This window comes from Melampsora larici-populina (assembly GCF_000204055.1).
Source record: "Melampsora larici-populina 98AG31 unplaced genomic scaffold MELLAscaffold_35, whole genome shotgun sequence".
In the NCBI taxonomy this organism is placed as follows: domain Eukaryota; kingdom Fungi; phylum Basidiomycota; class Pucciniomycetes; order Pucciniales; family Melampsoraceae; genus Melampsora; species Melampsora laricis-populina.
This window is the reverse complement of record NW_006768799.1, coordinates 908092-922211: the sequence shown is the minus strand read 5'-3', so window position 1 is coordinate 922211 and position 14120 is coordinate 908092. Positions and strand designations below refer to the sequence as shown.

General features: G+C 39.1%; 4 protein-coding genes across 4 annotated transcripts; 2 read left to right on the top strand and 2 right to left on the bottom strand.

Moving 5' to 3' along the window:
* Positions 1-4037: 4037 nt before the first annotated feature.
* On the top strand, positions 4038-5509 carry MELLADRAFT_65615 (uncharacterized protein; the record flags this gene model as incomplete). The annotated part of the gene is made up of 2 exons (XM_007413213.1): positions 4038-4852; positions 4942-5509. The coding sequence occupies 2 exons, from the start codon at positions 4038-4040 to the stop codon at positions 5507-5509; spliced, it is 1383 nt and encodes a 460-aa protein (XP_007413275.1).
* Positions 5510-5994: 485 nt separating this feature from the next.
* Positions 5995-7565, bottom strand: MELLADRAFT_124205 (uncharacterized protein; the record flags this gene model as incomplete). Its single annotated transcript, XM_007413195.1, has 4 exons — positions 5995-6050; positions 6132-7208; positions 7273-7323; positions 7403-7565. 4 exons carry the CDS (start codon positions 7563-7565, stop codon positions 5995-5997), a joined length of 1347 nt encoding a protein of 448 aa, XP_007413257.1.
* A 2824-nt stretch (positions 7566-10389) lies between these two features.
* Positions 10390-12010, bottom strand: MELLADRAFT_124204 (uncharacterized protein; the record flags this gene model as incomplete). The annotated part of the gene is made up of 4 exons (XM_007413194.1): positions 10390-10496; positions 10587-11648; positions 11715-11768; positions 11848-12010. 4 exons carry the CDS (start codon positions 12008-12010, stop codon positions 10390-10392), a joined length of 1386 nt encoding a protein of 461 aa, XP_007413256.1.
* Positions 12011-12858: 848 nt separating this feature from the next.
* MELLADRAFT_109316 (uncharacterized protein) lies at positions 12859-13758 on the top strand (the record flags this gene model as incomplete). The annotated part of the gene is made up of 5 exons (XM_007413214.1): positions 12859-12861; positions 12930-13073; positions 13170-13275; positions 13348-13573; positions 13653-13758. 5 exons carry the CDS (start codon positions 12859-12861, stop codon positions 13756-13758), a joined length of 585 nt encoding a protein of 194 aa, XP_007413276.1.
* Between the last annotated feature and the right edge of the window lie 362 nt (positions 13759-14120).

The following is a 14120-nucleotide window of genomic DNA, read 5'->3' as shown; positions in this document are numbered from 1 at the left end:
GGGGTCCCGGGTTCCGTGTTTCCTTCATTTCACTACACCTGGCAGCCATTGCAAAATAGAAGCCTTTGATCACTCTGCACAAAATGGGGATACTGTGTTGACTGCTACACCTGAACAACATGGAATTGGCCGGTTTGGAATTCCACTTAAAGATGATTATATAACTTTGTCTGGGGACATACTATCTGCAAAATTGAGGTTTGATTGGGAAGGGTTAGCTGAATCCCCTTATGTAGACAGTCCTGAAATCTACCATGTAGAAGAACCTCAAGGCTTGATTCCCCACTAAAGCCAATTTCAGCTCATTGTGCAGAGCTTACACAGGAATTCAGCTTGGATATCCTCATGAACCTTTTATTTCATAAAAATACTTTCATTTTCTGTTAGATAACAACAAGTGTACCCAGGTTCTCAAAGCAAATTTATAGATGTCTATTAGTCAACAACATTGATTGTTTACCATCTATTACTCAACCACTTTTGTGAACCATTCACAGTCTTTCAACTTTTCTTTTATCAAAGTACAAGATATCAGGTGGCCCTACCACAAAACTGGGATCACAATTGTACATGCAACCACTAGCAGCTCTCATCCTCATGTCATTGATACCGTGTTTCCCACACAGCTTAGATGTCTTTAAAACAAAGAAAACTAGACAAACAATGTGAGGTGAAAAAGCAAAGAAAAATGTCAAGACTGATATAATAATCAGCAAACACCCACAAAAGAGAACACTGTTAACCACTGTCTGATTTTACAAAACAGGAAAAAAAATCATGGTACTTGATTACTAATACCATAGAAAGTTTCCCCGGTTTTCTAACAAAAGACCATGAAAATCTTGACCTAAGCCCCCTTGATGTACTTTTACGGTCATTATATTTTACAGAGTACAAAGTGTGGAAAATATTGACCAAAAGATCAATCATTGGATGTTGGTGGCCTGTGTTTCCCTCAACTTTTTACACACAATTTTTTTGCAAACATTTGACAAACAAGAATGTATGTGAAATAGCATAAAGTATTGGGAAAGTCTTCCACCCCACTTTATATCTTTTCAAAACCCATAAGAACAGCTGAAATGACAGAACTGGATTGTAACTCTTTCTAGGTGAAGGAATCCTCTTCAGAGGTTTTTTATGGCTGGAGAGGTCTCCCTGAGCTCAAGAACATGGGACCGTGGTGAAGGACAAAGAGAATATAAAATGCTAAGGCTAGGTGGGCCAGAGGCAAATCCCCGCTGGCCTGTAGCAAGGGATTGACCGGGGTGTTTTTTTGAGTGAAGGACCTTTTCCATGATTATTAGAAAACAGAGTATGAATCCTTTGTGTCGGTACTTGCCTTCCATAGTCTTGATCAACTCAAATTGAATATTCTGTTTTCAATTTTTCACTTACCAGATTCAAGGTTTGCTACCCAATGTGAGTTGTAACAATTAATGGATCTCTCATATGAGAATTGACATGTCTTTTCCATAAAGTAAAGCCAATCTTTGACATTCTTGATGGGGTTGACATTACCAACATGAGAAGCATTCAAGTAAATTTACACACACAAGCTCAAGATTTGAAGTAAGTCTTCTAGCATTTTTCTCTGTAAAACCTCAACCCTGAGGTTTGCCTATGTATTAAGTACCCATCGCGCTCAGGCTGTCACAAAATCAAGTGTGAGTTTGGTAAATTTCCTTGATAACACAATGGTCTCCTGAAAACATATTCTAACTCTCACATATTTTTTGTCTTCTTTGGAATGAATGGCTGGAAATAGATCACTACTATGATTGACAAGTAAAAAAGTTGATTCTCAATTGAATGTTGTAGGGCCAGGCCTTACTGGAACAGCATCAGGAACAGATTTGAAGTTGGTTTCTTTTGAGGGAGGCGAATTTCATGTGGTGTAAGGTTTTGAAAATTGAAGGGCATGTCTGATATGTTTGTCAGAAAGTTCTGCTGGAGGCGCTCCTCATCAGATTCAAAAATGTATCATTTATCCTTCAGATTGGATGAGGGGGGTCTTTGCCTGCACTGCTGGTAAAGATACCTCGGATTGTAAAATACAAGTTATTCTTGGGTATACATTCCCTAGGACTGTGTGTCCAAGGCTACTGCCATCCAAGGATACCTTGGGATTTGCCAATCCAAGGCATCTTTGTTGGCGGTGCTGAGACATCCTAAAGTCCCTCAGTGATGGCCAACCCATTCCTCTGATGATACTTTTGAAAAAAAGAAGAAAAAATTCTAATTCTGATGTTCAATCCTGCCACAGGGTTTGACTATCTAATATAGATAGTCAAGACATCCAAAGGTCTCTCTGTCAAGAACAAAATGTTCCTCTGATGATACCTCTGCTTATCATTACAGAATAGATAATCCTTTGGGAAAAAAGGGAGAAAATGTGCATCCATAAGTTGCCCAAACAAAATTTTCTGACTCAATGGCTGTCCTTCCAAGGCATAATGTCTCTTCATCTAGAATATCTGATAGTGTTGTATGCAATTATGCTTACATGCACTTTAAAAAAACATCTGCCAGAGGTGTTCCCAATTGGATGTAAAGATTTGATTGATATTTCTTTGGAAAGGTGTCTGAAGACTGAGGCCAATGCCATGCAGCAACACGACCACAATTCAAAAAAGACGATCTGAAAGCAGGAGACTTGTGCTTGCAGTTGTTAAACCTAGTTCAAAGTTTATATTGGGCTTCACCAATGCCTTCAAGGAAAAGCACAGAAAGTATTCACATAACTGAGATGCACCACAAGATACAAGCCCAGTCCTGACAGACAACCTGCTGACCTTACTTGAAATTTACTTCATATGGCAAAGGCTCTACACAGCGGCACAAACTCCAAACCCAACCCAAAACGGAGGTGATTGCTATGTGAGATCAAGGATCCCATTTGATCCCTATTGTCATAGAGATATAACATAAATGTATAATAGTCAAAACAGCCAACAGCAACCTTTGCCCTGAGACAGCCAGAGGGGTTTTACCAGTGCTGGAAAACATGTAGTGTTTAATAGCCTTATGGCTCTAATGACACTTTAAGCAATGCATTGAATAACATACCTCCGTCTCTTGTGTGCACTTAGAAAGAGATGACCATGAAAGGGGCTTAAAATGCAAATTGTTTATCATTTCCTGATGGTAAGTGAAAATACTAGATGACTTGCTTGAAATTGATAAATTGAGTGATATGGCGATTCTTGATGTTAATCACCCATATATTTCTCTCTGCATCTTTTTTTGTCCAATCTGTGTATTTCCCTCGTCTATCTTGGTTGTCTTTTGCTGTTTTGAAATTTCAATTTTTCTTGTGATGCTTTACAAGAGTGCTATATACTGAGCATCAATATCTTGGATCATTTCTTTCTAAAACTTTTTATTAATGAGGAAGTGCCCCTGCTACTCTTGTTTCTATATCGTCCCCGAAATCTGGAATACTATTCTTGATAAGATATTGTCTCATGCAGACCGTTGATTGTTTGCTCATGTCAGTCACTCTGAGTCACACTTTTCTAACCTGTTGCCAATGATATTGGTTGATTAGAACAAGGAAGAACCTCAGTTTGTGATATCTGTAACAAGCTCCTCACGTCTTATAACCAGCGTTGAAAGGTTGGAACCTCTGTTAGCCATGAGGAGAATGTTCATGATGAGAATGTTCTGTGATCAGTCTGTCGACTTGATAACGCTGATACAGAAAAGAGTAACAGCTTTTCTCATATTTTTGATTTTGCGCCTCCCCCCTGCTCCCGTGCGCTCATTCAACATATTTTTTGAAATTTTGCACATCTAGATCAGCATGTGCCCAGGCAGGCCGGCCGAGGCTCTTGACAAGAATCGTGGAGCTCAAGAATCATCAAAAAGCGACTCGATATGAGACATTCTCTTTCACGAGAATAGGGTCATCTTTCACATACGTTACACTTGTTACTGCAAAAAGCTTTCCCGCCTCAAGTCGGACCTTGGACCTTCTCGTTCATCTTACGCTTCAGTCGCCTCACTCTATCCTCAGCTCCATCAAGTCAAACAATATGCTATGCTCAATACGAATCCCGAATGGCAAATCCTTGGAGGAAACCCGATCAGTCGAAATCATAGATCAATTAATCTTACCACACGAATTAAAATGGTGTAAAGTTTCAAATACAAATGAAGCATTTGAAGCGATCAAATCAATGAAAATTCGTGGTGCTCCTGCTATTGGTTCTATTGCTGCCTTATCGATTGCTTGTGAACTTTTGAATTATCTCGAATTGACAAAAACTGGAAACACGAATAACGAAAACAATCCTCTAGAAAATACTTTGAAACTTCAAAATTATCTTGAAAAAACATCACAACACTTACTTTCTGCTAGACCAACTGCTGTAAATTTACGTGAAGCATTACTACGAGTTGCACAAGCATTTCATAAAATTCATGAACAAGGAGGTGAAAGGGACCCAAAGAAGATTACTGAAAAACTTGTAGCAGTTTGTAAAGCGGTCTGGGAAGAAGATTTAGAGCGTAACAAGAAGATTGGTTATAATGGTGCTCGTTGGTTGATCAACAAACTTGGAATATCGGATCGACCAGAACGAAAAATCTCAATGTTAACAGTCTGTAATACTGGATCTTTAGCTACTGCTGGCTTCGGTACCGCACTCGGCGTCATCACTGCTCTACACGAACTCGGTCGATTAGAGCACGCTTATTATATGCAAACTGGTCCTTATATGCAAGGTGCTCGACTTACAAGTTTAGAATTACAAACTTTGAAAATTCCTTCAACTATGGTTTGCGATACTGCGGCTGGATGGTTAATCAACAGCGGGCGCGTTGATGCATTTGTGGCAGGAGCAGATAGGTGATCTTACTTCTTAAGATCAAATTTATTCTCAATTTCCCCATTCTAGATGGAAATAGATACTTAACTTATTCGTAACGTTTTTTTAGGATTGCGTCCAATGGTGACACAGCCAATAAGATCTCAACCTACCAGATTTCATTGATGTGTCGTCATGCCGCTCCTACCTCGAAGAGCATTCCAGTTTTGATCGCAGCTCCACTTACCACATTTGATTTGAACATGGAAAGTGGAGTGGAGATTGTGATTGAAGAACGACCCAGCATCGAAGCCTGTACTGTCCGTGGCAAGGTAATATCTGAACCCGGCTCCACGAGCCGATCTAATGAAGTAGCTACTGTTTTAATCACACCTGAAGGGACTCAAGCCTTGAACCCAGCTTTCGACGTGACACCGAATGATTTGATCAGTGGTATCGTCACTGAACTCGGAGTAGCAGAGCGAGGTCACTCAAGCTTTGATTTACGAGAACATGCGAAAGGAGGATCATCTCATTCAACTGATGGCCAATCACAAGCGGAGCTTCAAATCGCCAGTCAAGTTCAGAATCTACAGGCCAAGTACAATGCTACGGCCGCAGCTTACAAGGATAATACTGGACATGACTTGCTCCAAGGTGGGATCGAGGGAAGAGAGCCAGTTAACCCAGCAAAATGATCTGGTGACATCTTTGGATTCTTTTGATGTTTAAGTGTTGAATAATTGACTACTCGCAAGCTCTTCGAGGTTTCTCAATCTCTCAGAAGTGTGAATCATATCTTGTTTGAACAAATACCCCATAAACTACTACACTGTTTTGATGAGTATGAAATAAAGCAGAAATTTTATCTGTTCATATTTGTACTACAAACTATTGTAAGATCTTGATGACGGTAAAACACCGTTATAACTTTATCCTAATAAGCACAATGGAGTATGAGATCCAGCTCACATCCATTTCCAATCTCTGGAAGTCATGTGGTGCTCATAAAAATTAAATATGAGGTGTGTTTGCCCTCCCACATTTCTCCAAAGGTTTGATAACATTGTGATTTGGTACTGCATCAGAGGGGTTCTGTCATATAATGTCTGTCTGCTGTTGATGGCTTGACTGTTGTAGCCGCTTCGTTGGTCTTTTGCCCATCTCCTCCAAGTCTAGACAACTAAGGAAACATCTTTTTAAGATAATCTTTCAATGACCAAGGCTTCAATCTCACCTCTTTCAGAGTTGGGGTGAGGGGTTCAAATTAGTTAGCTTTATTCAGAAAACTTTCTTGACAAAATTTGGGCCCATCCTTACCTGAAGATTTCAAAATTCTATTATTTTTATAGAATTTATCAGCACTTCTTAAAGCCTCACTCTTAGCTTTCATACCACTCTTTTCCAAGTACTTGAGATTCACCAGGGCTTCTTCAAAAACTAAATAATTTTTGGCTTCTCTCTTTATGACTTCCTTTTCAGCAGCCTTTTGTATAATTTTTTCCTCGATTGGCTTTCCTTTACGTTTTGCCTTTTCTATCATTTTTGAAGAAATGAAGTCAATCTTCTTTTTGAGTATTGCATCACCCTCCTTCCGACTGTGGCTGAATACAAAAGACAATCTTGAAAGAGAATCCTTTACCAGTCTATCCAAAGTTTCTTCAATATTCAACCATTGGCCATACTTCCGATTCACATCTTTGTCAAATAATGCTGCCTTTCTTGCATAATCCTCATCGGTAAGCTTTGAGAGGGCTTGTGGGCTGAGTGATTCCCTTGAAATAAGTTGACGAAATTCACGTTGAATATTGGTATAAGCTTGAATATAAGACCTGTGGGCCTCCTGCAGTCTTTCCACGGCTTCTTGTGAACGTCCTGATTGATGTGGTTGTTGTAACTTGGATGTGATGTACTTTATCCGTTGAGTGATTATGAGATCTTCTCCGGATAATCCCTGCTCTGATAGCTGCATTTCTAATCTCGCCAGGTTCGGGTCAACACGATTTTTAAGATTCTTCGCAGATTTGGCCATGGAGAAGGCATTTTGTTCAGCTTGCGTATATTCCTGTGCGCGTTGATACAAGTTTTTAGCCTCATTTGCTGCAACTGCATCTCTTTCTGCTACATATTTGATAAGATCATCATGAGAGAGCTCCCTGACTTGGGCTGGGTTGAGGAATTCCAGCTTCTGAGGCGTAACCACATGTTGTCCTATAGAGGGATCCAGCTTGATGAGCTTCAGGGGTTCCAAATCTGTAGTTTGCTCAATTTTTGAGGTAGGTGTGAGTGGATTTTTCTCCGGATCCTTTAAATTTGTGTTGGAAGTTTCCACCATTTTTGCATCCCCGGAGCCAGTATTTGGATGGCGAAGATCTGCGGAGGTTGCAAGTTTTGTACCTAAGAAAATTCAGATAAGCTATCACATCAAAGGAGGTATCAAACTTGGTGAAAGCTTCATTACCATCTGGGATTTGATTTGCTCCATTATTGGCTAATCGAAGACTGTTGTGCACTATAAAATGATGATTAGGCAGAAGATCAGTTCACGGTCAGAATCAGACACATTGAAGATAGGTGTCATATATGCGCACTGTTTCCCCCTTGGACAATGTCGTCAACACCCTTGATGTCGTCAATAATATGTAATCCGCCAGCTTTAAAAGCAGGGTGTCCCTTGACACAGAAATTCGCATTGGAGATGGCCAATAGAAGAAATATATCTTTCAACTTTGACTTGAAAGGCTTTCTCATCATGAATGAGTCAATCGTGAGCTTCTTGGTTGGAGCCAGGTGAGTGATAAATGTGCTTGGAAAGAAAATGTAAGAGATCTGGAGTTGATGAAAGTAAAAGTGTAGAGATTTGAAGACTGTGATTGATGGTTTAAAATGTTGAGGGACTAATGAATTGTAAATAATGATTTTTAGCAATGATGAGATGGAGTAAGAACAGTGTTTACTGAAATGTTCTGAAAGCAGAGTACAAACGATGCAAAGTGTATCTACAAGCAAGTTATTGTTGAGGTTAAGCTCCAGCGCTCTTTTCCATGGGACGAGAAGGGCTGCGTGTACAGTCGGTGACAAAAAGTCTACGTACCTGTACTATAACTGACCGATTTGGCAACTCTCAAGAAGCATATTGTACTCAACATCTCATGTACTTCTATACCTTAAAGCACACGGTCTAGATGGCCACTCGTCAGAGTATCTATGATCAAATTTCAGGATGTGTAATTGTAATGTAGACTCTAGAATACAACAATTTTTACCAGCGAGTGTGTCTACCCTTTGCCTTGATCACAGCCTTGATCCGATCAGGCATGGATTCAACCAAAGCTTGAAGCTTGCTCTGAGGGATTGCTTTCCACTCGGTAAACAGGGCTTCACGCATTTCTTGAGGTGTGCGAGGCTGATGTTTTTCAGAAACATTCCTTTTCATTATGTTCCAGAGGTTCTCAATTGGGTTCAAGTCTGGACTGTTTGCTGGCCAATTTAACTTTGTAATTGAATGTTGATCTCTCCATTCTTTTGCCACTTTACTTGTGTGTACCGGGGCTCCATCCTCCATCAAGATAAGATCGCGTGGACAATTAGGTGAGCTGATAAATGGTTCGATGATGCGTCGATAGATCAAATCGACAAAATCGGGTCCAGATCGACGTCCTGGGGGCATTATGGTCATTGGCAAGCAAATTTCGGCTGTGAATGCGCCCCAGATCATTACCGAAGTTCGTCCACTCTTGAAACTTGGTGCTAAACAATCTTGGTTGTATTTTTCACCGGGCTTACGCCACACCCGAACCTTCTTTGCAGGCTTTCCTATTTCAAAAGACGACTCATTGGTCCATATGACCTTCTTCCAATCATTGTAAGTCCAATATTTGTACTGTTTAGCAAACTGAAGACGCCTTAGAATGTGTTGGCTCTTGAGATAAGGCTTGACTACTGCCACTCGAGAGTTAAACCCAAGTCTTCGAATTTCTGATCGGATCGTTTGAAGACTTGCTTTAATTGGTAGTTTGCTAGCGATCCAGGCAGCTGAAGCGCGTCGGTTTTTTTTTAAAATTCGCTTCAAAGTTCGCTGATCACGTTCTGAGAATTTCTTCGGTCTTCCGAGTGTTTTTGAGGTTGTTGATACGCGTTTTTTACGGTCATTGTAGATGACCGTGTAGACAGTAGACTTGGGATGGCCTAGTTTTTTAGCAATTTGAGTGCCAGGAATGCCAATTTGGTGCATGTAAACGATGGAAGCCTTTTGGGTGGGAGAAAGGGTGCAGGTCTTCATTTTCTAAGAGGTTTGGGGTTGGTATAGAGAAGATGCTCGAGGACAAAAACACTCATAGACCTCACTGCACTATTACATAAGCTTAACTAAGCCCCTCACGAGCGCGTTCGCCGCGCCCTCGAAGAGGGGCTTACATCGGACTCGCAATTTCTGGCGTGTGAGCTCCAAGAATTAAGTCCCCTTATGTTGTTTTTCTTACTTCTCCGCTTCACCTCACCGTAGAAAATGCAAAGCTTCTGGTATATCTTTCTTTAGGATATGGTACATATTTTGGTATCAAACACATTGCCGTAAACTGAAAAGAAGGGCTCTGAATTTGTGATGTAACATTAGGGATTTGGTGCTTTGAAATTTCATACGTGGTGTTTTAGGTGGTCTTAGGCCATTTACAAGAGGACCTAAGGGCCATTTTTGGTGCTTTTAACACATTGCTCAAGCTGTGCAGGTCTGTCTTTTGCTCATGAAACTCATATGAGGTTGTGTACCATTTCATGAAGAAGGACATACTCGAAGTATTGCATTTTCTACGGTGAGGTGAAGCGGAGACGTGAAGAAAACAACATAAGAAGACATAATTCTTGGAGCTCACACGCCAGAAATCGCGAGTCCGATGTAAGCCCCTCTTCGAGGGCGCGGCGAACGCGCTCGTGAGGGGCTTAGTTAAGCTTAACTATTACATATGTAGTCGAGGTACGTAAACTTTTTGTCACTGACTGTACAAGTTGGCAGCCGATCGGATTCGCAGCCAAAGGGGTGAACTAAATTCTCATTTTCCTCGTCACCTTCATTGAAACTTGCCATTCATCGTCGCTACAGCTGATGAGAAAAACCAGCGATGTCGCTTGGACAGATGTAAACAATCTCTTCGATTGCGCACGACGCGAGTTGGCGTTTCACTGATAGATACGTCTTGTCGTCTCATCAAAGAGGCACCTACTTTGCACTCTGGAATTGAGTCAAAGCTGCGCCTGCGCGGGGTGGCAGAGTGTCAAAGTGTCAAAGAAGTATTGAGCCCGGATGGCCCTAACAAGACAGAGAGTCCAGAAGTAGGCATCTAGAAGGCTATGATGTACGGTTCAGATATAAAGGAACCATTCTAATCTTTTCCCTACCACATTGACCAGTACTTTGGCCAGCAGACTAAAGAAAAGAGGACAATTGCAAGCAGTACTGCAAAGATCAATGTTATCCATTGTAGCTTTAAGTGACTCGATGGTGTTCACATCCCCTTTGAACACTGACTGTTCACCATTTCATCGTGTACATCTACGGTAAGGTGCATTGCAAAAAGTGACTCTAAAAAAACCAAGGAAACAACCTTTTAAAGAAGTTTGTCAATGTCCAACCCTTATATCTCCATCCTTTAAAAAACTTTCTAAATGACCAAGCTTTGTATTTCAACTCTTCAAGAATTTGATTCATTCAAAGGTTAAAATTAGTACATAATCTTTCGTAAAAAAACAATTCTTGATCAAAAAGCAATCAATTCTTACCTGACGATTTCAAAACCCCAAGACCTTTATAAAACTTATCAGCACTTCTCAAAGCCAATCTCTTGAATTTCTCAGTGATTTTTTCCAATCTCTCAATCTCCCTAATACCAACGTGATGAAACTCTTGATACTCTGAACCCTTTGCTTCTTTTTTAATAATTTCCCTCTCAGCAAGATCCTGTATACTTATCTCATCAATCTCTTTTCCTTTAAGTTTTAATTCTTTTATCAATTTTGAGTATGTCTCATCTATCTTACTCTTGAGTATCTGTTCACCATCTCGAATAAATGTAGGCGACAATTTTGATCGAGTGCTTTTGACTAGTTCACGTAAACTTTTTTCATTCTTCAACCATTGGCCATGATTTTTATTTGTATCTTTGTCATATAATGCTGCCTTTCTCACATACTGCTTATCGGTAAGCTTCAAGATTTCTCCCGATGTGAATCGGTCCCATAAAACAGAGTTAATGATATGATGAACGGTATGGCGATAAACTTCAAGGTAAGACTTTCGAGCCTCCTGAAGTTTTTGAACAGCTTGTTCTAAACCAGTTGACGGGTTTGTTTTCAACTTGGAATAAATCCAAGTGATCCTAGAAACCATCTTAGCATCTTTTCCAGACCTTCCACGCTCCAACAAATCCCGTTCCATTCCCTTCACTACCCCCTCACCATCCTTACCATCTATAGCCAAGCCGAATGCATTTTCTTCAGCTCGTTCGTATTCTTTTCCAATCTTATACAACTTCATCACCTCCTTTGATAAAATCGTATCTCTTTCTGCTACGTATCTGATCGTCTCATCAGTTGAAAGGTACTTGAGTTGTGATGGTTTGAGAAATTTCACATTCCAATCAAAAAGTTTATGAGATTTAAAAATCGGATCTAGATCAATGACCCTCAAATATTTTAAATCCATAATTTCTTCTTTATCTGAAAAGGATTCCATTAACCGATCTTTCATTTCCATTCCATTCGTTTGAGAATTATCCACAACTTTTGGGTCTTCAGAACTTGCTCTTACATTACCAAGATCCGTAGAACGTCCAAGGTTTGTACCTATGAAGATTCAAAAAAACCCGATTTAAGATATTATACGAAGAAAAAGTATGTGAAAGATTTTACCATCTTCGATCCTATTTACCGCATTGGCTGATTGAAGTTGAACATGCTTAAGCACTGTTTTAGTCACGAGATATACAAGAGATAAGTTGATGTTGATAAACAGACATGTTGAGAATAAGTTGAATATACGTACGGTTATCCGTATGATCAGGATCTTTAACAATCTTGGTTTCTTCAGTAATATGGTTTCCAACTTTTGTCAAAGCAGGTGCTCCTTTGACCCAAAAATTCATATTGATGATGGTCCATAAAAGAAACATGTTTCTCAACTTTAACTTGAAAGAATTCCTCATCATGATCAAATAAATCTTGATAAATAGTTGGTCAACTTTAAAAAAAACGTTTCTAAAAATGAAGGTATAAAAAAATCGGATGTAAAATATTTATGCGTAAATCAAGTTATAGTTGAAGTCCAACCAACTCGGTATACATATAGTAACCAAAAATCGCAGCAACCGGATGGAGAACATGCTTTCCTCCTCCTGATCTTCATTCGAAATAACGATCCATTTCCATTACACCTAATGAGACACTCCAATGACGATACTTCCGCAAATGATTATGTAAACTATCTTTATGTATCTGCATCTCGATGACGCGCATGATGATGAGGTGAACTGGGGTTTCAGCAATAGATTTTAAACCCGAGCGAGACGAGAATCTTTATGGGTTCAGAGACTTTAGCTAGAGAACATCAGGATGTGAGTGCTTACGTCGTGATATGATAATGAATGAGGTTTAGAAGAATTATCTATTCTTGCAAGCTATTGGAATACGTTCATTCACTCTAAGGTTGTTATTCGGATCATGATCAAGTCTAATAGCTAATCAAGCTCATGAAAGATAATGTATCTAATTCTAATCTGTTCTGGTTCCAAATGCTGAGCTGCTGAGCTATAGTATACTTGTGTATGATTCCATGATGACCATGAAAAAACCCATGCGGCATGCCACACTGGAAAAGTGCTCTTTGAAATGTCACACTGCCCGACCCGATTCTACATGTCCCAGTGCGTGACATATATGCAACCTGAAATCGTAAACTCAAGCCAAAAAAGTGTGAAGTGAAAATTATCAAACGCATCCAACACGAAAAGAGTTCATCATCATCACTTGCGACTCAAACCCAATCAATTCATCCAAGATGGTAAGCAAAATAAAATTGATTATATTTTTTTAGTAAAACTTCATAAACTGATTGTGAATTTCTTGAAGCCAAAAGTGATGAGATCAAAACACGCTAATCGGTTATCTTCGACTTCAACTAAACCATCAACTTCAATCATTAATAGACAATTCTCAACCCCAGAAACACATTGTGAAACCTTAAAAGATATTAAAGAATTTGAAAATTTATCTGTGAGTTAAACCAAAACAAAAGAAACCGGTTTCTGTTCACTAGATTTTCAACCAATGTATCAAACTCATTTCTAATTTTTTGATTTTTTGATAAAGGCGAATACGATTTTAAAAGAATTTAATAATCCTAAACCAACAAAAGATAGAACCGTTTTACCACTAGATGAAAAAAGACAAAAAAGAATCCAAGAGATCCGACAAGGTAAAAGTCACCCCCTCCAAAACCCCCATCCAATATCCTACTGATTTTTTTCTTTGATTTTTTGTTTTTTAGTACCAAAACCGTATTCAAAATCCCACCAAAAGCGAATCAAAAAGAAATCCAAAGAAATTGGAAAAATCGGAAACCTAGAATCAGTAAAAACAGCCTTAAATGAATTAAATACATATATCGAACCTACTATTTGCAGTAGTACCAAACCATCAAACCAAAACAAATCATCATCAACCAAACCTAAATCTAAAAAATCTCCTAATCTAAACCAAAGAGCTAATCTTTTGTAAGTCACTGTTCTTGCACCATTTTCTTTTCCGGTTCGGTTCGGTTCATTCTCAATGACTTGTGATTTTTTTTGATAGGCATGAAGAATCATCAAGACTTCCGAAGATCTTGAGTCATCCAGAGTTCAAATTAGATGGGTTTTCAGCTCTAAGAACTCATATTAAAAATACATTTAACTCATAACCCATTTCTTAAACAAATCTTGTATTTTTTTTGTCTTTTTGGGTATGAAGAAACAGAACCAAGAATGGGTTAAGAAATCGTTTGATTTTTTTATGATTGTATTTATTGTTTTTATGGTTTTTTTGGTTTGGGTTAGTTTGTAATGATGAATTAAGTTTGGGAAATGTTGGTCATGGGTTTGAAGTCTTTTATCTTGATGAGACTAGTTAGGTTGGTGAAGGATATCAATTTGATGTGTATACATACTTGTTATTCTCCAGGAGAATGGACTTCATTGAAAGATAGTGATTGTGTAGTTTGTAGCTTGATTTATCGAATTCTTGAGTGAAGACATGGATTTTAATAATCTTGATAATGAGTTT